Below are 26,742 nucleotides of genomic sequence, written 5' to 3'. Positions count from 1 at the left end.
TAACACCAGTAATTTGAGTTTTTATTTCATAAGAAACTATACACCTTCTTAGACATTATAAACATCTAACCTGACATCCAGGAACTTTGTTTTAATATTCACTTTTAAGTTGAAATTTAACTAATGTAATACTTAAATTCTGATCATAATCTATAATTTGATACCAAACTTATTGACATACATGCTTGAAACAGTAGTTCAAAAACTTTTCAATGGAAGCATACAAACACAATAATCTCTTTGACCTGTTAACTTCAATGACAGCCATTTTTAAAAAATAGTTCATTAATACATAAAAACTGAAGAACATTAAAACAAAAATTAAATTCTATAACCCACAAATGGCAAAAAAAAACATTAAAAGTACATACATTTGAAACAAAAACTCTGTTACACAAAGGTCCATCAATTCCAAGTGACCTGAGAAACTGTGGACTCAATCCATAAGTATTAAACTGAGAGGATGTTCCACTTCCCATTCCTCCCAGAACTACATCCATCCCTCCTCCAAAGCTGCTATTTAGAGAAACAGTTCTTTCTCTAGTGCCTTTTAAAGGTCTACCATATCTGTCTCTCTCCACATCATCATCCTATAAACACACAAAAAAACAAAAACATGGTTTTAAGTGAAATTGATATAATACAGCAGTCACTTTTACATCAAATTAACAAAAATTAATGTTTTTAGGAATCTGCCAATTATTCATTATCAAGAATTAGTTCAGTTTTAAACAATTCTGTTTTCTTTTATATTCAAGTACAAATTTCCAGTAGTTGTGTATTTTTGTACTATGAATATAAATGTTAATGTGCAATATACAATTTTTTTATACTCTTGGAGCTCTTAAAATTTTAAAAAAATGTTAAATTCATGTTTGTGCATTTTATTGATGGAAATTCTTAAAAAAATATGTTGCAAATGAAAAATTATTTTGCTTCTTACATTTTTTGAAACACAATGTTACTGTTTATGTATTTTCTTTTACCAACTAGTCTTATTTCTACATAGAAGTTAATTTTTGTAAAAGTTCAAGAAGTAACTCTTAAAACTGGATCATACAAAATCAGACCTAAGACATGCATTTCCATATTATCTTTCAACATTCTTATTTTAAAAGTACAAGATTGAAAGAAAAAAAAAAACTAACAATAATGTTTCTGCTATACATTTGCCACCTTGCTGAATGCAATTTTAAATTTATGATGAAATATTATTGTCTTTGCTACTTTGATTTATTGTCAAAAATGAATTAAAATAATTTATTTTTTGATTGGTATTAGGTATTATTTGAACACTTAAAAATTAACCAAACTCTATAAACTTTTCCAATTTTCTTATTACTTGTTACTCTTGTGAAGCATGTTACATGCTAACATTCACTTTAATACAAATCTTGTAATTTAGTGCACAAAACATAAAAAGTTACTTTAAAAAAAAAGTATTACAAAATATTTTGTCTCTTCCACTGACAGAACAGAAAAGTTCACCACTTCATGAATTTTCCACAATTCCAAAAGATGCAACTGATTTCAGCTCCAACTAAAAACCATGTCAGAAATACAGGCCTACCTAATTGGTATGATTTTAAGAATTTCCTTAACTATCTTTTCTGAAAATCTTACTCTTGACCTTTTAACATAATGAACAGACACTTGCCATCCTCCAAATATAATTATTTAATAATTTGTCAATTCTGTACAGTTTTAATTACTAGATGTAAAATGTAAGTAAATCAAAAGCTGTATCTCATGTACAATACTCAAATAAGCAGCAGTCCTATAGCCTGGGACTAGTAATACTGGTGAGGATATTCTATATTCCCATTATAATGTTCACTATTATTATTTTTTATTAATACATTAGAGCAATGGTTCCATCCTTCTTTCTAACTGAAAACCAACTAGTTCCAATCCCAAAATACCTTTAAATTACATTTTAAAACAATATACTTCAACAGATAAATCTAAAAACACATTAATCTCCATGTGGACCACAATCAATTCAAAGACCAGTGGTTAGGAACCACTTTCCTATAGCACTTGCTTGTCCCATATCCATTACTAAAAAGATACTCAAAAATTTTAAATAAAATACTTTTATTTATCTCTTTATGGATAAAGAGGATTTATGTTTCTACAGTGGGAGATAACTGATAATTATATTTTGAAATTAAACACCTTGAGCATTCATATCACCATTACCATATGTCCAGTTTTAACAGTTCTACTCCTGGAGACATTGCTCAAAAAAAAAGTTTTGCAATATTTTCTGCAAATGTCTAGTAAATCATGTACAATTATCAGCATATATTAATTTGTTTCATCATGTCACTGAATACTGTAATGAATAATTAAATGCAATGTAAACATCTATGAAAAATATTTAGTGATGATAATTTTTTCTTGCTGGTTGGTAATAACAGGAATGTTTAAATATGCATACACCCCACTCAGATGCAATAAAAATGTATACATTCAATAATTATATTAATTACAGATGAGTATAATGTCACTGCAGAAGACATTCTACAGAATGCACAAAATTTTGGTTTCAAACTTCAGTCTTTGACTACTGATAATCCATCAAGTACATTAGTGACAAAACTGTAATTGTGTGTATCAGGTATATAGTAGATAAGGAGGTCAAATCACATTTCTTCAGCATGACTAAGATGAATCCAATGTTGCAGGTACAGAAAGTACAGGAAATTTTACTAACACAGGTATTCAAATTAGGGACTTCAGAATAGTAATTAATAGCTTCAGGTACAAATGATGCTTTTATAATGAGTGTCATAAGCCTGGAGTTCCTATAAGACTAGAAAATCAATAGCTATTTTTGACAAGCCTATACAGCTCAACTCAAACTGATACTTCCTACTTCTTATACAACAGACATAAGACCACTATCTTGTTAAATACCATGATATGTTACTTTCAAGTATTTCCACTATTCTAAAAAACATTGAAACTATACAAAGTAAGCATAGTTTACAAAAGACAAAGTATATAAACAGGTACTTACTACTTACTGGATATACGTTAGTGGTGTATAAATTTATTTATAGAAGCTATGAGTAATCTCATTGTAACTTGAATCATCATCCTGCATAATAGCAAAGATTCTACAGCAATTGATATGCTGAAACAACATTATACATTTAACCAATGTTTCATGTTCATAAGATGTTCTTGGATTTCTGAAGAGATTATGTTCAAATTTTCAGAAGGAAAACATCCAGACCTACAGATAATATTAATGTTCTTATAATACTCAAAGATAAGCCTAGTTCCTAGTCTGTGGTTGGAAAGTGTTTTGTCTCAGGTTCTACAAGAACCACTACAGACAACAAAGTCTGTATACATTTATATTCAAAGGTCATACTGTATCTGATATGTTAAACTCAAAGGGAGAAACATTTTAAACAAATGCATGAGTTTGTTTGTTCACAATGTAGTGTTAAACTAAGACAGGTTTACTGATACAGGTATTATAAAAGCATTTAAAATACTTGATTCTAGCCTGTTAGCATAAAAACATGAATAGACACTCATCTACAATACTGTTGATTTTAAAAAGCTCATTCAGTACTTCAAGAGTCCAAAAAGTTGCAGATGGAACCTTTAATTTGTGTGAATTAACCTTGACCCAACTGAAGGATACACACAGTAACTCTGAGATGTCTCAACATTTTTAATACAAAACTGATAGAATTTTAAGATTATAACACTGCCTCAGTTCTCGAGGCATATGATCTTGTGTCAGATAATTTTGCCAAAGGCTTGCACTTCTCTGTACAAGATAATGTAAATATCCCCTAGAATACCATTGAACTGTATTGAGATGAATAATAAATGGTAATAAATGGGAAAGAAAAATAATTAAATATATGAGAAAAGGAAAAGACTTGAAATTACGAATATATTAAAAAGGTCTTTAATATATTCTACGAGAAATTAAAAGGTATAGATATTTTTCTATTTCTTCAATTTTAAACATTTCATTGCACTGTATGTTGATGACAATATCTACAGTTAGTGATATGGCAGAGAGAATGAAAAATAAAATATAAACATTAACCTTAAAAAACTTTTGATATTTATTTAGGAGGTTTGTTTTAAAGGTTATGAAAACAAAACTCAAAGTGTAAAGTGAAGAAAAGTATTTTTTACACTTGAAATGAAAATCATCGTGCACTCAAACTATTCAGAGTTTGAGGGAAAATAACTACAATAGATGATGAAGGTTTACTCATTCTTTGTGTACAAAATACTTGTAATATTTTAAAAAATCTTAGTTTCTGTGAGGATATGTAAAAAGCTCAAAGTTACTACATTTCTGTTCCACATATATTTCCATCCTTTCCCAGATGAGCTCATATTTTACACAATCCCACTGTAAAAGGCCATTTTTCAATATTCATTACTTGTTAGCTACTAAAACTAAATACAAGAAAATAACATCAGAGCACACAGCAATATAGAGACAAAATGTAGATAACTTTTGTTCAATAAGTATTGTTATATTGATAAAAACATTCCAAATTTAGAATTATATATTTTTGGCCAAAATATCAAAGTTAAGGTTTGAAATTTAGCAACTTATATTGTATTTTTTTTTATATAACAAATAACATTTCAGGAGCACAGAATTTTCACTATTTTTATTTTGATTATGGCTTCAGTAGGGAGAAAGCAATGGCATTTTAAAGGCTTACTTCAAGCCTAAGAATGTATGCAAACACAAGCATGTACAATTTGTTTTCAGTATTACACATTGATTACTTGACTTAATCTATACATTATTAGTAACTTATTCTGGCAAAAACTAAAGAACAATAAATTACCCATACCGCTTTCACCACTAAGCTTCTTCCTTTGTATTCATACCTATGGAGTAAGTCAATGGCTTTTTGTGCTGCAGTTTCATCTTTCATTTCAACAATCCTGAAAGACAATTTTTTATCAGTAAACAGTATATTATAAATTACGACATGTAATTTTAAAAGTCTACCAAATATGTTACCTCTGCATTTAACAAAGGAAGATGATTACTAAAATAACGAATGTGAATATTATAACAGCTTCATAATTATATACAGAATATCTAAATGTATCTTTAAGATGCAGCAACAATAAATGACCAATACAGTTGCACTAGTGATACACAATCTTCAGTATGAAAACCATTTCTAAGCCTACTTATTTTTGCACCAGAAAATGCTTTAATCCTCTCTCCATTTAAACATATTTAATAACCTATATCTTGATATAAGTTTTAAGTTCTTACTTTTATAATTAAATATTTGAAAAACTAAGAATTTCCCATAATGTGAGAATTGTGACATTTGCTCTCTTGGCACCACTAACATATCCGTTACACCTCCAAGGATAAAATTTAATAAATTACTTATCACAATATTGTCATCAGTCATACAAAACAATTTTCCACAGCCTTGAATCTTATTTGGTTATACAGCCAAACAGATACCTTTTGCCATGCCCACCTGCCACACCTTCTCTTTCACAATATACCAACAGTTCTTTCTGATGTTCAATCATATCTTTTTATAATCAACAGAAAGTCAAGGTTTTCATCTACCAAATGACATACTATATTACATTGTTTTCTGTACAGAGAATAGTGAGTTTTGCTTTCAGTTCAATCTTGGTTTTCATGGGAAACACATCAATAGCTTTATATAAAATTTAAAAGGCTCTTATCACATAGCTAGAAAGCAAAAAATAAAAAAAAAATAAAAAAATTGCACATTGCCTACTTTTCATGTTATTATTCTGTAATCTTTAGCAAATTATTTAATTGAAAAAAAAACTACTTAGTGCAGAAGTACCATTAGTGTAAAAAGTATGGTTAAATGCCAATGACATTTCACAGCAAAACATAAAGGAAGGCCCAAGTACTTTTTCTTCTCCCCCATATGTATTTATTATTTTACAAGTAACTGAAATGCAAAAATAGGAAACATTTTACATTAGTTCAGGTTAAATTAACTAAATATATTAATAATATAATAAAATTTTTCCAAAAGGTACCCTCTCGAGCAGCTTGTGTACAATGTGATTGGATAGGGTAACATGAGCTTCACATTCACCAAGTGATTTACAACTTATAATGGTGCTAACAGCAGCTACAGGTTCAAGAGGCAATAAAACAATAAACTTTAAGCATGAATAGATGTATATTGTAATGAATTTAAAGCTATTTAAGATAAAAAAAAAAAGTTTCATGTTACACTTTGAAGTAATCCTAGATAGAAAAAAAGGATAATTTAGATTTACTTTGATTTTGTTGTGGTAGTTACAACACTTTGTGTAGTAGATACAAGGTCAGTTAAGTTGACCAGTCTTGTATAAAGTTATCATGTAATTAACAGATAAAATGCAATATTTCACACACAAAAACACATTTGAAAATTTGGGGATGAATAACAGTATTTTTTATCCTGACACAGATATCACTTAGCACTTGGACTAATATATATTCCTGTACTATTATTTAGTATAAATACTTCATTAAAATTTCTGAATATTTTTTTAATACAAATTTTTTGTATAATGTTTAATAAAAGTCTGCCAAATTTTGTGAAGATACATAACATGTATTAAAAGTTATACTATGGAAACCAAAACAAGGATAAAATGGTTACAAGGTCAATAAATTTGACCAATTTTACAGTGAAAGAGTTGAACTGCATCTAACAAGTTACAGCAGAATATTTGGTATAGCCATATTTAAATGTTAAGAGACATGCTAACATTCTCTGCTAAGAGTTAATATAAAATGACCAAAAAAAGATCCTATTAGATGGAAAATTGCCTTTTCTATTGTTTATAATCATAACCACCAAAACATGACACATGGTATAAATAAATTCAGGTTTGTGGTAAGTAGCTAGGATGATTCAAGTAGTGTGGTAAAAACTAGTCTAGCTCATTGATGCACATGCCCTCCCCTCTATCAAGCAAAGAAAAAAAATTATGATGACGAGAAATCCACTTGAAGTAAGAATATATTCTACAGCTGGCTGGTGTGAGTATTGCCATCTTTAGAATACAGAAAAAAGTTATTATTTTCATGCGTATAATTTTAATGACTTCAAACGTTTGTAAATTCCTTCACAAAGTTCAATAAAACACCAAACAAACAGTCACAAGGCAAACAAGTCTATTTTAAATCTGTAGTATTTTGAAAATATTATTTAAACACCACAAACTTTCACTGGAAAGAAAATATGGTATCAACTGTGGACAATATTGCCTGGTGTGCCATGCTAAGTACAAGTGAATTAGTGTGAAATGGGTAGTTTGCTCAGTTCCACATGTAGCTTTCTTTCCATTAACATTTCTTCAAAAGTATCTTAACATAAAGGTTAATTATGAACAGCAAGAACTTGCAACACAAACATAAACTGATAACATGAATATTTGTCGAGATTGATTTCTATTATAGATGTTTATGCCAACATGGTTGTCTCAACTTCTTACCAATAAACCTTTAACAAGAAATGATAAAACTTAGGAAAACAAACTAAAAAATTTCATCATCAAGCATCACAGTTAAAACACTGATCCCCTTTCAATTATGCACATACAGGTCTATGGCTAACAGACACAATTAATCAAGTCTTGGAAATACAGAAAGGCCTTGCTACCATGAGAAAAGCAGGAAAATCTACAAATTAAACAGTACATAATAATGATAACTGCAAGCAAAATTTTGTGACTCTTTTAATCAGTATGAAACAGAATAACAATAAAATAAACTTAACTCTGCCTCTCTTCAGATCAATACAAACCTGTAGTACTCGAGCATTGTGTACGTATTATGGTACAGTAGTACGTGTGAGAGTTCTAATGTAAGCCTAGTCTCACTATAGGCTGTACCTTACTGTTTTTGGCAGAGAGGCCAGGCTAGTTAGAATAAAAACACTGAACATGATTGGCCAAGATTGCTGTTCTGTTCAAAAGTTTTACAGATTACTGACTGTTTGTTTCCTTAGGATAATATGTAACATTAACATGGTTTAAAATTATTTTTTCCAATGCAATAAAACTTCCTAGGAAATAAGACATCAAAAAGTAGATAAAATAAATGTAAAACTACCACCTAAGCATTATTTCTACTTTCTGAAAATATGACACAAAAACATCAAAATTATTGTAACTGGGCTTTTTTAGGGTTTTTGTACATTAATATTGTTGTAATTGGACCTCTTTTCAAGGTCTACAAAAGTTTTTACTCAAGCAACCTGGAAATTTCCATGGAATCAAGCCCTAATAACATTTGTAAAATAAAACAACAACAGAGTTAATCACTTTTGTAGAGAAAAAGCTTATAAAATCATAGAGCAAAGCAACTGCTGCATTAAGAATTTTGTTGCCATCTTCTGCTCAATCAGATAAGGGATTACAATACACAAGTGAATAACCTTTAAAATAGAAATGATTTAAACAAAAAAAAAAGTATGAAAAGGTTTTTCAACATCTTTTTAAGAGACCACAACAACAGAAAACTTAACAAATTTCAATCTCTCAATTCTCTTTTATATTTCATTCATGGATGGGTGTTACATATTTTTCTTTCAATAAATAAATAAATATCAGAGTTATCAGTTTGATAGTTACCACACAAATTTCCTATTAATACATAAGCCAATTAATCTTTTCACTGTGGGTCACAGGTTAAGGCCATGTCATTACATTTGTTGACTTGCATTCAAACTTTTATTCAACTACTATTTTATAATTTATGTTATTAAGTTTGATATCAAACAAGAGAATATAATTCAATTTTTCATACTGTACATTATTTAACTTTTTAATTTAAAAGAAGAGATCTAAACAGTGATTTTTGGGTGTCATGTGGTATGCTGAATATAGTACTGGTTTAATTTAGATGTTTGTAATGTCCAAATTCAAACTCTATAGTTTTGTACAAATCAAAAATTCAAATTACCAATATTGACAAGTTAGAATATAAAATAAGAATCTCATCTTTTTATTTTGTTGAGGTATGGCTTATGTACTGAATCAAATACAATGGCCCCACATATACTCTTACTTCGACATATGACATGTGAATAACCAATCAACAGCTTAGAATGTATCTAGTATAGTTTTCTCAGCCATTTTAATCTGTTAAAAGGGTACCTCATTCTTTTGATCCAAGATTTCAAGGAGGTAGGTTGTGTCTCAAGTCTGTTCAAAGTTTCATATTTTAAAAATTACATACATCTTAGTTACTAAGCTTAATAAATTATAGTAGAATTCTATGGTATCAGTATAGTTTTTTTTTGTTACTTAACTGTATATATAAAACCTAAAAAAAAGTTGATATCCTCTGTGTGCAAAATGTTAAAAGATTTAGCAACCCATGTCCAGCAGCAATTGAATACAAAGTTCATAGCGATAAGAGATATATAATTGTTTTACTTCGCTTTTATTGTTCTACATTTAAAAAAAAAAAAGTTTAATTTACTTCTAAATGGTAATAACCTATATGCATATGAAATGTATAATAATTGAAATGTGACTGTATACTACAAAATACTTGTCCACTAAAACAGCTAAGATAGGGAAGATTAGTCAGTTGTATATTACTGAATATGTAAAGTGAATGCCTGGGCACTGCATCACTGCAAGTTATGTAATGTTAGCTAGGCATGACTGGAAGGTCAATTCTATAAAAAAATTAATATACATGTAAATATATAGCATTATGAGGCTTAAGCTACTTACACTATACATTTGTATTTTCATGTTATTATGTGTAGTCATTCTAGCACACAAAAGCATAATTTATATTTGCTAACTGTTCATGATAGTTAAAAAGTTGGTCAAGTGACAGACTCCATACACTTAAGAGTACAGAAAATAACAAAATATACAGTCCTACTGAAATATATTTAAGAGATTACAAAAATATTTGAGATTTTAGGGAGGAAGAATAGTTCTTTTAATCATAATATAAAACACTTTATTCAGACTAGTAATGAAACACTATTTTCAAACAAATTTTTAGTAAAAATATTTCATTAAGAAATCCGATTTTTCGTATACAAAATATTTTAATCTTTACTGACAGTAACAACTTTTGTGAAGATACATATGTTGTATCAAAACTTATAGTGGAAATAATTAATACGTGCAAATGTGTAGATGAACAATGTATATTATACAAAGCCTGTAGAGAAAGGGTTGATACATCTTTAGCAACTAACACTCAGTAAGTTATATGTTATTGCACAGGAATTTTCAACCAAGATTCTGGTCATGAAGGCAGAGTGAAGAACTGCTTGAGGCTAATGGGCATTCAAATTTAAAGGATAAAAGTAATGTTTATAATTTTATGTTAAATGTTTTAAATCAATAAGTCATCCAGTCAAAATAATTTTTCAAATGGTCAAGATAAAATGAAAAAAATCTAAAGGTTAATCAAACAGAAAAAAGAAATGGAACTTTCATAACAATCTTTCTTGCACAACAATTTCAATCCCTATTTCCTCTGAAACAACAAATTAAAATATTTCTTGGTGAAAATATGTTCTCACCATACACAGCACTTTTAGTAACAAATATAAAGGTCTAAATTCTTTAGAACACATATCACTGATCCTTCTAAACCCAAAACTTAACCCATACTTCAATTTAGGTTTTCATCCAACAAAAATTCTGTATTAAATGAGTAAACTATTTTAGCTCACTATTAAATAACTGTTTTTTGTTGTTTTTTTAACATTCATGTTTAGCATATTACTTACCCACATCCTCTAAATTTGCCATTTTCATCATTGAATAACTCCACATATGAAACATCTCCAACTATTCAAGCAAACAAAAATTCAAGAATTAAACAGAGAACAGTTAATTTCCCAAAGTTAAAATAAATATGCTAAAAAGTGATGCTGGTCTTATTTTTGCAGCAACTTAAGTATTTTTGACACATCCCAAACAAAAATTATTTGCTAGACGGACTTCATTTATAATATTTACCTTTTTTTGCCTATGTACCATAAATTCTTGTTGTTAGCATGGCATGTGCATAAGCATAATATACACCATACATAGAAATCCAACAACTCACCTCTCTTTCCACATACAGAATTCATGAAAGGACAAACTAAATTAGAGAAAGTATGAGGGAGTGGCATCTTTAAAGGAGTACAGAGCTGTTGTGAAATAAGTGCACCTATACCCTCAGCTGTTGAAAGAAACATGGATGTGATACATAGAAATATACTCCTTCCATACTTTGTAATTACAGAATAATGACAAATGCAAGGATAAATTGGTCCATGTTTTAACAAACAAGTGGAATTTGAGGCTCAATTTATACACCATATAGATGCATAAACTTTTTCAAAATTTATCAGTTCAGATTCCCTACTCTTTTAGGTCCATCTGCACAAAATAAAGTTACTTTTTTTTTTAAACAAACAGACACGTACTACAATACTTCCAATGGTACTCATACAGCACTGCATAGGTAAACCTTAAGAGTCTACATACCCCTAAATGTGAATATTGATCATTCTGCAGATATAATCAACATGAACATTTTATCTTTAGTCTACACACATTTTGTTAGCTTATTCCATGAAAAGGACCTTATCAAAACTTTTCACTATGCACACAAGTATTTAAATGAGGCCATTAGCTAGTTATATTGCAAAGTAACTTATAATTAATATTATATTTTATCTTATGTACATAAACACGTATTTCAGATTAAACTATTATTTATAACAATTCTCATCTTACCTTGCTCTCTGAACAGATCTTTGATGTCTGTCCATTTAGAGTCATAAGGAATATTAGCTACATATACACGTCTGAAGCCAGACAGTCTTTGCTGACGTCTATCACATCCTCTATCCCTAGAATAGTCTTTTCTGTCTCTTTCTTTGTTACGTTCAACTGGAGATCGTGATCTTGATCTTTCATACAAAAAAATTTATTTCATAAGTTTATACAGCATTTGTATTAATATCTAAAGAAAAGAGTACAACAAAACAATACTGCTTTACATAACAAACTCCCTCCATAGTACAAGAAAACAGTGCATATAAAGAAAATAAAACTAAAATACATACTACAATATGGGTCTTGGAATGGTAAAGAAAAATACTGAATTAAATCTATGCACTGGAAAAGAGTACATATACCAAATTTAACTATTATTTGCAAGAAAATATTACTGCTATCCTCAGTTGTGTTCAAGACATCATAGTTAATATCTATTGCTAAATTTGTAAAGTATAATTTACTGGATAATGGGTTATACTGTAATATCACAGCAAGACTATACAGTTTTGAATAACTAGAATTTATTAAATAACCAGTCAAATATGGACAATGAAAACATTTTTTTTAATTTCAGTTGCCGATCTAAATTTTAAAAAGGATCTTTGCAATATTTCTAACACTAATTCCTTGAAGGTAAGTAAAAAGAATCACTGTTTTCTTTACTGTTGTAAAAAGGAGGTAAAATATCAGATATACAATATTTTTGGCAAGAAAATAAAAGATGTGCATATACTGGGATTCTAAATTATGAGAAAATTAAGTTAAAAATTAAAAGCTATTTAAATTATTAGAAGCAGTAGCAAACACAAGATGGTAAAGTTGCACCCCACAGACAGCAAATCAGCCATTGTATGAATGTCTTAAGATACTCATCACATAACTTATAAATTATAGTCGCAAAAAAAATCCATCAATATATAAGCCTGTCAATCTTTTTCAACAGGCTTGGTGTAACATAAGAGTTTATATTATATTCACAAAATCTGATAGACTTTTAATAAAGATTGCATGGGTTTTGTACACAGACCTTTCAATGAGGAATTTTTACTGAAAATTTGTTTGTGAAAATATTAAGTCTGTTTTGTTACTATTTTGAGTGAGAAGTGAATTTTATGTTAAGCTTAAAAACCTATTCTTCATCCAAAAAATCTTGTTTTGTGTAGTCTCTAAAACTTTATACTTTAAATGAATGTTTGAAATGTAGTTAAGACTATATTATTTGTTACTTTCTCTACCCTAACAAGTGAGGTCTGTAAATTTAACTGACCTCATAACCATAATAACAAAATTACAAAATATATAAATTATGCTGTTTTCATTCTAGAATTACCACAAATGATTACTCGAGAACACAAATGTACAGGCTAAATAGTTTAAATCTCAACTTGATACATTTATATATATATATATATTTATCATTTTATTATACTGACCGAGTAGTCGTTCCTATCTAACATTACAGGACCTGCATTGATGAAGCTCACATGTACTCATATTATTGTATTCAATAATATAAAACTGACCTTTAGTTTTGACTGTGTTTCAGTGGACTAGTAATATTTTTATAATATGCAATCACATTTCAATTATTATATATTACATATGTATATTGATTATTACTATATAAAAATAAGGTATTAAACTAATTGTGCTTAAAATGAAGAACTGTAAATAAAGAAATAAAGCAAACACTTATTTCTTCTATTTATGATCTTTGAACTTGGTTGCTGCTTGAAGTAGGTTATTAAGCATTTTACAATTTTGCACATGACAGATATGAAACAAAATACTTAGGTTTTAAACATACAGTTGAATAATCAAAAATCATAAATTAGTATATTGATATCACAGAATTCCACTATAATTTATCAAGCTTAATAAGTAACTTGTATTAATAGGTTTAGAAAAATGTGAAATTTTGAGCAGTCTAGGGACACAACTAATCCATAAAACCTTAACATGAAAGAACAAGGTAGCCTTCTAACAGATTAAAATAACTGACAAAAACTAACAAAGGAAGATTCTAAGCTGTAATTGGTTTTTCACAAGTCTTATACTGAAGTAAGTGTGCATAAGGGACCATTTCCAAAATTGGAAAGAGATGAATGGGGCAGTTATGTTTGATGCAGTATATAAGCCATATCTCAGTAAAATGAAATGCATAGTATTATTTATATTCTAGCTTGTCAATACTGGTAGTTTGAGGTTATAATTCAGACAAAACTGCAGACATTGAATTATGACAATACAAACATCTAATCTGAACCAGTACTAATTCAAAATATCACATGAAACATCTATTTTTAGATCTTTCATTTTAACGTTTGCTTTTAAATAAAATAAAATAATGTACAATATAAAAATTTTAACTATATTCTACAGTTTGATATCAAACTTAATGACATTCATAAAATAGTAGTCCAATAAAAGTTTGAACGCAATTTTACAAATGTGATGGCATGGCCTTCGATCTGTAACCCATCATGATAAGTGTTAACAGAAGCAGAAGAAAAGTGTCAGTGTAGATTATTAACTTAAAGAAGCTTCCTCTTCTGTTATGAAAAGAAAGTTAAATCATAGTCATAATAGTAATCTTCTATCACATTCATAATACAAGCCAATTTTGCTTTAGTACAATATGTAGGCTAATTTGCTTAAATCTTGAATTTAATATTAACTGCAATACCATATGTTCAACTGTATCTATGTAATACAATTTATTAATTTTCATTGAGAATGAGATTATCTCCACATCTGAGAAAATTTCCTTGGGCAAGTATGAGAGGCCAAGCAAAGGATTATCATCAAGTAGTTGAACAGATCATAAACTCAATGCATGAGATCAAATCTCTCATATCAGATGAACAATAAGCAGACCATGGCTTGAAACTGAACAGAAAATATGGTGTTCTTATTGTGTCACATATTACAATAATGTTGGTCATGTAGGGTAATACAGTGAAGATTTTATTAAGGAAACAACGATGAAACCACAAGTCATCCAAATGCATCGATTCAGTGATTCACAGCAGCTTTGAGGCTGTAGCTTAATAAAAATAAAAAAAGACTCCACCAGAAAAGAAGTCTAGTTAAATTGGCTTCCAAACTAGATGTAGCCAACAAAAAACTAATGTTCAAAAGATCTGTGACTACGTTCAAAATTTAAAAATGCAATCAATCATATACGCTTTCACTGTTTTTCCACAGTTCCTGATGACGAGAAACCCACTTGAAGTAAAAATGTATTCTCAAGATGGCTGGTACAAGTATTGGCATTTTAATTAAAATAAAGTGCTAATACCCATACCAGCCATCTTCAGGTAGACAGTGTTACCATGGCCAATGACAATGTCCAATGTCAAGGATGAACCCATAGTAAAACAGTGCTATTACTTAATCAGTGTTGTCGAGAAAACCCACTTGTAGAGAAATACATATGCAAAAACGGCTCATTTTTTGCATATATAGTGCTATTACTTATGCTTGTAATGACAGCACGACAGTAAAATGAAGATGATGAGTTAAAAAACTGATCAGTACGTAACTTAGCCAGGACAACTCCTCCTTCTGATCCTTATGGAAGCAAACAGCAAAAGAGCAATAAAAGGTTTGATCTTGAAAAGCTTGTTATCATGTTGCTCACTCTAAGTTGACTGCCAACTGGCATGGAGCCAGGCCATGAGTAGAGGACCATAGTCCATGTATGGGAAAGGCATGGCCACAATAGCAATACAGCATACAGACTTAGCTCTGGTGTCAGCAAGAAAGCTTGCTTCTGCAAATACCAATGTGGCCTGGTATCTAAAAACCTAAACAGAAGTAGGTGATGGAGAGAAATGGGACAGTCAATTTTAAATATTGATGAGAACAGGGTGAGAACTAACACGAAACAGTTCCAGGGCCAGTAGAGAGCTAAGCAAGTTAATATAAATAATACAGTTTGTGTACTGTATAGCCTCTATGTGAAAGTGACAATCAGGCAAGAGAAATGGCATACAATTCAGCAGTGAACACAAATTGTAGAGGGTTTTGTGTGCAACCACCAAACCACAACAAACCATGAAAGAACTCAGTCACATGATTTCAAACCATCTGTATAAATGGGTATGGAAAGATGGTTCAAAACAAGTTTGGCAAATAGAAGGATGTACTTCCAATTGGGATTATCTGACTTCTTCAGATGACTCAAAGAAAGGTCACTTTTGGAAAGAGTAATAAGCTATGTTGGGTTGACCTTATGCCCGGATACAAAGGACAAAAGAAACAATGGTCCACCGAGGAAGGAAACACAACCCAAAATGGGATGTTGTGGTAAGGATCCACATTTGAAGCATACATAAAGACAGATGCAAATGGCATAGGTCAACGTAGAGGAAGTTCACAAGACTCAGTACACAAACAATGGACAAGAGAAGTGAAGAAGGCCCCTTTGCAAAGCCAAAGCCTCTGATGTTGAACAGGGTCCAACATCCTCAAGGCCAAGGTCCTGGAAGAGTCACAGACCAGAGACCCATAATCCAGTTTCAAATGAATGAGAGCACACTAAATCTTTAATATAGAACATCAGTTTGCTCTCCAAGAGGTGGAAGAGGGGACACAAAGGATTTTCAGTGTCCTTGTTCACTTGACACATAGCTGCTTGATGTGTGGAATAAAGGAAAGCTTACAGTCAAAATACAAGCCCTAAGAACTTTTCCTCATGAATCACAGGAAGCACAATTTCTCTAAGTCTAAGACAGAGCTTAGGATTGGGTAATTACCCTGTTGGTGGCATAGAGACAATCAATCCGAAAAGGTAAGAGGCAATTGCTCTGCCAGTGTCTTGATGATTAAGAAGGTTGAGGATGAAACAGAAGTGCTAAATACTTGGCAAAAAACTTTCTCCAAGTGTATTGGCAATGCTCTGGATATCAGCAATTTCCTGGTCATCAGAGAGCAAGATCAAAATGGGAACAGAAGTATACTGTCCACTGACCTTTTGAATCTTGTCTCATATGACTTTGAAACTGGTGCTAAAAGAGATGCTAGATGTGTATTTAATTCAAGATCCCTCCTGATTTTGATGTCTACCATACTGAGCATGTGCACAGGCCTGCTTAAAAGGAATCCCAGGCTTATTTTTTAGCCTTCCAAGCCACGTGGCAGGAAGATTTCCACCACAAATGAAGATACTGTGGAAATGTAAATGTTTTAAGAATACACTGAGCAGCTGCCTGGACATAACAGTCAGTCAGTGCTGCCACACAATCATCTATCGATGACTTACAGACAAAGGCAGGGTCAAGTCCTGAGAGTACAGTGAAAGAGGGCCAGTTAGCCTGGTCTAAATTCCATCGAGGCAAGCAGATCTGATGCCATTGGCCATGGCCAGTCCCTCTCAAAATGATAAGAAAATGATCACTTCCCTGTGGGTTACTGTCAATCCTCCTAGAAAAGTAAGAGAAAAGTTAAAGGGAGCAGATAGAGAGATCCAATAGCAAAAAAAGCAAGAAAATAAGTATAAGAATCCATATTGAAGAAAGGTTGTGATCTGAGAACATATCCTCTATGAAACAGCCACTTCCATCAATATTAGCACCACTCTAGAAGAAATTATATTCATTAAAATTCCCCAGGATTAAAAATAGAGACAGTAACTGCTCAACAAGGGCATCAAGGTCTGACTAATCATAGGTCTCTAGAGAAGCCAATTAGAGAGAAAAAATAGTGATAGTACAACACAAAGAAACATGGGTTTATCAAGCAGGAAAGACAGGGCAAACATGTGCTGATCAACTTGCAGTGCCACCCTTCCATGCACTCATCCATCACACAACCTGTCATTCATGTACAAAGAAAACTGCCAAAGACTGACTGCATTAACAGGTTTCAGAAATGATTCCTGTGAGGAGAGAAAAGCAGGTTGGTAAGAATAAGTCAAATCCTTAATGTCATCTGTATTCAAACAAAAATTCCAACAGTTCCACTCTATCAAAGTGACCATTTTCATTTATGTGAAGGAGAATAGGGCAGGGAGCCCTTCTGTTTTCAATCACTTTTTTCTTTATTGGATGGAGGTCTGTCGACTTCTATAGATCCTGCCCTGAAGTGACTAGGCATGTCTCTGTCCACTTCCTTTGGCTCCAGGTTTGGATATTTCCTTGGGTCCATCCTCTTCTGCAGACCCAAGATGTGAACAATTATTTGTTCATTCCCTCAGTCACTGGAAGGAGTTGTGGAGACAGAGATGGAAGTAAATGTACAATCATAAACTTTTTTAACTATGAAGGCCAAAACACTTTTTGGATATATGGCAAAGGGCTCTGCACTCCCACTACGGCAGTGAAAGAGAGTGCTGCAGTATCTGTTCGAGATGGAGTGGGAGACAATAACTTCTGAGCCTCTGGGTAGGAGATACTGTTTATAGTTCTCAAGCATTGCACCTCTTTCTGCTCCTTCCATTTAGAACAAGAAATAGAGTAACAGAAGTGTGAACCACTAAAGTTAACACATTGTGGTTCCAGTTTGCACTCATTTCATGGTATTTGCCATCATTACAAACACATGTAGTTAAAGAATTACGACATGATGTCAAGTGATCCAACCACTAACACTGAAAATGTCTGAAAGTGTTGGAAATGTATGGCTTTACATTACTGCTCAGATAGCCTGCTTTAACTGTGGGAGGAGAGCATAGTGATGTCAATGTCAATATCCAAACAGTAGTAGGCATCATAATTCTGTCTCTGCGAGTTGAGAACTGGCACACTGCAGAAATGCCTTAGCTGGAGAAACCAGTGAAGATCTCGTACTTGGGAATGTTCTTTAAATCCCTCTGAACTACAACTCCTCTGGAAGAATTCAAAGTTGCATGGGGAGTAACTTCGGTGAGAAAATCCCCCATGGCTTTTGATTTCAAAAGGAGTTTGGTAGGTTGCGATGAAGATGTTTCCACCAAAATATCTTTAAAGCATAACTTCATTACTGAATTGAGAGAGCCAGCAAACCCTTTTAATCCATTTTGAATAAAAGAGGGAGACATTTGCATTAAGGATTTCTTGGATAAGGAATGCATAACCAGAAATTGAAGTACAGAATCTTACTTAGATAGTGACTGTGCAACAGAGTTGTCCATGCGTGGTCATTTTCCAATATTTTGTTTCTTTTTGATGAATCCCCAAGGGGTATTCTTAATAAAGGCAATACATTTCAGTGCTTACTGACCCCACCTCTCATGGAGCCCTAGAAGGGGATACACTACAATGCTAAACTAGGACATTGCAGCAATGCTAGGGTTTCAAGCATACTATACCCAAACTCCAGCATCAGACACAATGTCTGCAACACGAATTGAGAACATCCAATACTGGTACTCAGTGGACCCTAACCCAAGCAAACCAGCTGAATGACTTGGGGGGGGGGGCTACTCCTCTACAATAATTCAAGGTCAAGATACTCTCCTCCCCTTCACAGGTCACCATGCACCACAAACAGGATTGGATGTTTAGATCCCAAAGAAAGTAATTTGAAGGTACAAAATCTTTTCTGGAAGGCACCCTCACCACGTATAGAAATCCACCTTGAAGGGTGAACAGAATAGTAAAGATAGCTCAAGAAAGATCTATCTTATGCTTGTGTTTTATTATAAATTATACTGATGTTAAAAGATGCTTTTCTAAATAAAACAGATTAGCAAGCCTCTTTGGAATAAAATTCGCTCAGCCATCTCATGACAGTCAAGTTCAATAACTTTCAAATTTACACATATGCTCCTAAAAATGTATATGAAAGATGCAGTGAAAGAAAAAAAAAAATAATGAAATGCACACTTTGCACTGTAATACTAACAAATTAACACACATACAACTTTGAGGTCATTCCATGTCAAATCATCCAGGGGGCTGCAGGTGACCCCCACAGAATGCCTCAAAAAATTCACGTGTGCTCATCTACCCATATAATGAAAAACTGCCAAAGATTAGATCAATATTTCTAATAGTTTCTGATTTTTTTTTTGGCTAATTCATTTTCGGGCAACTTTGGCTGATTAAAGCTGCAAGAGTAATGGTGGTGGAAGGCTGAAATTTGCTACACTGACTGAATTAATCTCACAAAATTCAAAAAAGGTTTCAAACCAAGTTTATCTCTCTTAGGATTTGCATAGTGAGGCTGTAAAAATCACCTGAAAACCCAAAATCGTAAAAATAACATTGGTTTATGTAATAAGCCATACCTCTAAGACTTAATATGATACAAAGCTGAATTTTGTTTTCTAATTTCCTATAACATATCAGTTGATAAATCAGCAATTGTTGTAATTAAAAGTCTGTTAGATCCCCTGTAAACAAATTTAGTTGCATGCAACTTTTTATGATTTAGCTAAAAATAGCTCTATTTCAGGCCACAGTTTGACAATGTCACCAGTTATTCAGCCTTTTCAGATTTTTACCATATATTCTTACATCTCTGAATATGATCTACAAAAAAAATCAGGATGGTGTTCACTTTACTTTTTGAGTTACAATCTTTTAAAATATCCTCTGACTATATGTTTTTATTTTTAAAAAATTCAGTTCAGGTGTGCTATTGTGTGCAAATACATCCATACAATTTTGAAAAATACCTGTCAGAATTTTATGAATCCCACTGAAATATTTTAACCAGCCTTTCACAATGTTAAATAATGAAGTTGTAAGAAACAAGAAATAATTCATTTCTGAACAAGTTTATTGACATAACTAGTTAGATCACATGGCAATGCAAATATATATATATATAGTGTATGTATTACAGTTATGCAGATATGGCTGAATTTAAGATTCATAATATAGTAAAAACAAAGGTAACTCAGACACAAAAAGCACAGTGCTACAACAGGGGATAACTGAGAAAGATTATAGTCACACCAAACTGAAATAATGGTGACAATGAAATGTTTCAAACTCTGCTTTGGCGATAACTTAGCCTTAACAACATCAAATAAACATTTCTTTGTTCAGACAGCTTGAATAAATTTCTGAAATCGAGTTTGATTATGTTGAGATCACTGACTTAGAACATAGTAGCAAGCACTACTGCCTTGCATAGTAGGTGCACTTATCAGACAAAGAATATGTTGAAAAGGAATCCAGCTTTCATCTTTACGTGACCTTGCAGGCCATAAGAACAGTTAATTTCTTGATTTCTTCATAAATTACACCAACACATCAGAATGTTCATCTGATATATCTTTTAATGTTTCCCACATACCATTCATGATCATATATGCATGCCACATGCCCTGACAGATAATTGCCATTGCTATCATTAGACCCTATTTGAGCTGCTGCAGCATCATTTTCACTGCTACTACCAACAGTTACAACTGTGTACACATCATCATCTGATAGCCTTCTCATATACAGTTTGTTGGTAGAGTGGGGAATAAAGCTATGATGTGACCTAATACCTGCCACAGTTTTGCATTTTTCAAAGTGCTCAAGTAGATCAAACTTTACACAATTCTGCAGGACTGATTCCTGATTGAGAAGAAAGAACTGAATGCTCTGAATGTGGTCCTTTGCCCAATGGTACATATCAGAGACAGTTAAAATTTGATAATTTATTATTTTTTACAATCTTGATTTTTTTTAAGATCATGTTCAGAAATGTAAGAATATATGGTAAAGGCTGATTAGAATATTTCAATGAGATTCATAAATTATTTCAAAATTGTATGGATATATTTTCACACAGTAACACACCTGAATTGAAGTTTTTTTTTCAAGTAAACGACATATGGTCAGAGGATACTTTAAAAAATTATAACTCAAAAAGTAGGTTGAACACCATCCTGATTTTTTTTGTAGATCATATTCAGAGATGTAAGAATATATGGTAAAAATCTGAAAAGGTTGAATAACTGGTGACGTGGTCAAACTGTGGCCTGAAATCATAAAAAAGTTGCATGCAACTAAATGTTTTTACACAAGATCTAATAGACTTTTAATTACAACAATTGCTGATTTAGCAACTGATATGTTATAGGAAATTTGAAAAAAAAATTTGCTTTGTATCATATTCAATCTTAGAACTATGGCTTATTACATAAACCAATGTTTTTTACAATTTTGGGTTTTCAGGTGATTTTTATGGCCTCACTATGCAAATCCTAAGAGATAAACTTGGTTTGAGACAATTTTTGAATTCTGTGAGATTATTTCAGTCAGTGTAGCAAATTTTAGCCTTCTACCACCATTACTCTTGCAGCTTTAAGCAGCCAAAGTTGGCAAATATGAATTTGCCAAAAAAAAATTAATTAAATTTTACAGGACTGTAAATCAGAAACTATTAAAGATATTGATCTAATCTTTGGCAATTTTTCATTGTATGGGTAGATGAGCACATGTGAATTTTTTCAAGGCATTCTGAGGGGGTCACCTGGAAAATTTTCCAAAATTTGGATGATCTGACAAGGAATGACCTTTTATAATAATGTAATAAAATCTGTATGTTGGTGTGCCAGTAATTTGTCAACTACAATCACATTTCAATATTATGTATGCATATGTAGTTAATATTTATTCATAACTGCTTTAATTTTAATTGATTTAGTTGAAACATAATAGTAAAAATATAAATAAGAACCACACTTTCAAATGGTTATGATGTTATAAAATCTATCTGCATTTGAAAAGATGTTAAACTATGCTAAACCTTGTTGATCCTTTCAAAATTGAGGTGAATTAATTTATGTAAATTTTAAATATGGATTTTTCACACAAAAGAATGATCACTCATTTGAATGGGACATCACATACTGATATAACTACCTGGCTTTCTAATGTTACAAAAATATTTCTGTTTTGTGCAATGTTTTTACTAAACATATAGTATGTTTTTGCTTTTCTCATCAATAAATCAACAGAAAAACCAGACTTGCATGGTTCAGAATATGCTTTTACTATTAATTATTAACATGCAATTTTAAGCAAGGTGAGAGTAAATAACTGGTTTTATAGGAAAAAAGAACAGGAGGGACTTCTCTATAAGGTTTATTTCATATATTATTTCAGGCAAATAATAAGGTGAAAGGTATTATTACATTCTAGCTTGTTAATATGTGAAATTGTAACTTTTAACCCCAAGTCTGGTGTCAAATAGTAGTTAATTTCATAATTTAAGAGTAAATATTAAAAACAAATAACAGATTTTTGTGTGTCTTGTGGTATATTGAATGCATTGTAGGTTCAGATTAGATGTTCATAATGTCCAAACACAAAGTCTATAGTTTTTTATGAAATAGAAACTCAAATTACCAATATTGACAAGCTAGAATATAAATTAAGAACTTCCTATCATTCATATTTGTTGAGATTGTTACATTTAGCGAATCAAACACAGTGGCCTCTCCCACCTTTTCCAATTGTTGGAAATGCTCACATACATCCACTCTATGAATCAACCAATCAAAAGCTAAGAATATCTCTCATGTGGTTCTCTGAACCTCTGTGAAGTATTAATACAGGAGACTTTGTTCTCATACTAGATTCCAAGCAGTAAGACATTATTGAAATCATACTGTTTATTAAGCCTTATAAATTGTAGTGGAATTCTGCAATATTTATATAGTGATTTATGATTTTTATTATTTCAAGAATGGATATATAAAACGTAAAAAGAATATTCTGTTTTAAATTCCTTATGTGTGAAATTTCAAATTATAGCAAATGGCAAATGAGTATAGAGTTTACAACTAAAAGAACTTTTTTTTATCATTCTTTATTTACTGTTCTATATTTTAAGAAGTACAAGTGAAATTTAAGTATTTGTTTGTAATTGTGTTTGTGTGTGTGTGTGTGTGTGCGCACGTGTGTGATGTATTATAAACTGTAACTGTTTTACAAAGTACTGGTTCATTAGCACACAGCCAAGACATGTCACTTCTATTACTGGATAAGGTAACAAGTATTCAACTTCTGTCATGTTAGACACTACTGAAAGGTCAATAAAATGAAAACAAATTTTTTATGTATGTAAAAAGTTATGAGATTTAAGCTATTTAGATAAAACATTTGTGGTTTTGTATAACACTATATATAGTGTGTAATACTAGAATAAAAAAAGTGTAATTTGTACATATTTCCTATTTCTTTTTGATGAATCAACCAAGCCTATACAGATATAATAGTAAACACAAACAACTGTTTTCCCCCAAAAAAATAAGCTTTTGATAATTATCTTGAAGACATTGGAAGGTTATAGAGATTTTGCCTGTGAAATTTCACAATTTTCATATGCATAAAAGTGTTTTAATTTTAAAATAAAGTCAATACCTCAAAATAAAAAACCAATAGTAATTAATTTTTAAAAAATGTTAAATTTGATTTATAAATCTGATACTTTGTGTAATGTTTACTGATAATCTAAAGTTTCATGAAGGTATGTGTACATTTTAAAAAGATACAGTTTAACTGCTTATATTTACTTTTGGGAGTATAGGCTGGGTGGAATCCACTCATCTGTATTAGAAGGATTAATTGGTTAAGCACTGCTCACATTGTACAGTAAAAGTATTACAGAAATTAAACAATTTATAGTGCATGCACAAGGGAGTATTAGATGATTTTTTTATTTTTTTTTTGCAGTTCCTTTAGAAACAAGAAATTAAAACTTATATGACATTACAATTTGTTTTACTAACTACATTTTTATGGCATGAATTGGTAATAGTTCAAATTTGTACATAGATGTAAAAAGGAATAATATGCATTTTGTCCCACCTCTTAGAGAGGTTAGTTCAGAAAAATAAAATATATACATAATAGTTAAGTTAAAATCACTTTTACTTAAACAGTGAATGCAAAACATTTATTTTTATGCATACAATTTGTTACATTTGTTTAACATACTCTTTTCAGTATGTTTACATCAGATTAACCATATAAATTACAGTGATACTTACAGGAAAAAGTGTGAAACCTTTGCCATAATTTATGTGGTTAATCTGATAGACATGATATATACAAAATAATGTTATCAGTTGATGATCACCTATGCAAATTGAAAGCTAAAATTTACTGGTTAGAAACTGTTCTAACATTATAAAATGAGATTTACAAATAAGCAGTCAGTTATAAATTATTGTGTCTAACACAAATGAATCAAACAAATCTTGAATTATAATACGAGTCCAAAAATGAATCTAAATATTGTCTTTGTTACAGAGTTTTGCTAAAAAGTTAAATCTATTAAATATGCATCAACATGTACTGGTTCTAAAATAGTTTCTAATTAATGTGTAAATTAGAAAATGTCTCTATTACTACTTTCTCACTGTCATGTCTTTGAATTTTATCTTCCATAATAATTTCTAATGTGTCCACCTCTTACTGGAAATGCTGCATTATACATGAAAAAAATACTAAAAAGTATTTGCTTTGTAGAGCTGAAAAATAAGTGGCATTTTACAGTAGTAAATAAGCAGACTCATTAACTTGTACAGCATTTTCCAATGGACTAACACCATATCTGTATAGCTAGATGCAGCAATGTTTGCTACAATTCTAAATTTACCATATAAATCTTTGTTAAATTCAGCAATCTTTTAGTAAACATTACAAGTTTACTGTATGCACACATAAAAAAAAAAATCAATAAAAGATTCTACTACAGATTTGTCCATGAATATCCAAAGCCTTCACACATAGTGTTGTCAGAAAATTCTTTAATAATCATTTAATTGTGTGTTTGACATGTCTTTCCACAAAGTGGGAATGTTTTACATAATTACACAAAATTATGAGCTAAAAAAATATCATGAATACATAATTTTCAATAGCTCGTGCATTTCATGCAAGAAAATAATCTAAACTGTCCCATTCACGAATTAATAAACTCAGCCTGTGAAATACACATAAGCAAGATGTATAATTACTGAACTTGATTCTTGAGTATGACACTGTTTCATCTTTCTAAACGTGTCAGATATTTCAGTTTATTGATTTCAAGCAGCTACTGTCCAAGTCTCTTACTCTTATTTTGCCTAATTTTTATAAAAAAAAATAAATCTTAACGCTTCTTTTCAGCAATTTAAGATCACGAAATTACTAATTACATAATTATTAAATTATTTAAGTGAAACTCAAACAATAATATTAAATACTACACTAAGTGAGTATTATTAAAGTATTAATATCAGCTTTCTACTTCAGATTTAAGCTTAATTATTTCAGTAAAACGTTTTACCATACCCTAATTTTACTTCCCAACGTGCCGTACTATTAGTAATAGTATTAGTATTTCTAACGCAGTAGTAACTGCATGAAAATTTCTTAGGCCTAACATCTGATCAATCCAATTATTAAAATAACAATAACAAAAAGATTAGGTAACAATTTGCTATAACAGTACAAGTATTATAAGTTATTACTTACCTCTGGTCATATGTATTATCTGGGCTAGAGGTGCCATTTCCACCATAACCACCTTCTTCGTCCATTGTTAATTACAAAGCATAAAATCTTGTACGTTTATCAAACAAAGACAACACCGCGCGTTAAAAAATATTTTAAGCTGAAACTCCAAGTACTGATCACTAGGTGTAGAATCAAATCAAATCACGAATATCTATCTCTCTATTTACGTGTTTTTAATATTATTATTTTCACATACATCATAAATATGACGAATTTGAAGACACAAGTTCACGAATAAAAGAAGCTAAAAATGAAGAATTACATTAAACTCTAAAATATCGAGTAGAGTTATTAAATGGGTATATTTTGTCAGTAGTTACAATTTTCACTTTTTGAATAAATGAATTAAATTTATAAAAATATAAATATGTGAATAATAACAATGAAGAACTTTATTTCATCAAAGTGTTTTATAATAAGGAATACTAGTTTTCGTTTTGCTTAGTTTTTTGTAACTAGAATATAAAGTACTTGTCCGAAA

At 30.9% G+C, this 26,742-nt stretch overlaps 1 protein-coding gene across 9 annotated transcripts in view; it reads right to left on the bottom strand.

The window, feature by feature from the left end:
• LOC143222566 (myelin expression factor 2-like) overlaps positions 1-26,528 on the bottom strand; it is a 90,965-nt gene extending 64,437 nt beyond the window's left edge. For all 9 annotated transcript variants that reach the window (XR_013012319.1, XR_013012320.1, XM_076449227.1 and 6 more), the window contains exons 1-5: positions 26,220-26,528; positions 11,782-11,957; positions 10,782-10,842; positions 4,854-4,947; positions 372-590 (exon numbers count right to left, since the gene is read on the bottom strand). Coding sequence is in view for 7 of the 9 variants with exons in the window: in XM_076449227.1 (XP_076305342.1) it covers positions 372-590; positions 4,854-4,947; positions 10,782-10,842; positions 11,782-11,957; positions 26,220-26,284 (615 nt within the window). In the remaining 2 variants the exon portion in view is untranslated. The remainder of the gene's footprint in view (positions 1-371; positions 591-4,853; positions 4,948-10,781; positions 10,843-11,781; positions 11,958-26,219) is intronic.
• Between the last annotated feature and the right edge of the window lie 214 nt (positions 26,529-26,742).

Source organism: Tachypleus tridentatus, chromosome 8 (genome assembly GCF_004210375.1).
Source record: "Tachypleus tridentatus isolate NWPU-2018 chromosome 8, ASM421037v1, whole genome shotgun sequence".
In the NCBI taxonomy this organism is placed as follows: Eukaryota; Metazoa; Arthropoda; class Merostomata; order Xiphosura; family Limulidae; genus Tachypleus; species Tachypleus tridentatus.
This window is presented reverse-complemented; position numbering and strand designations above follow the sequence as displayed.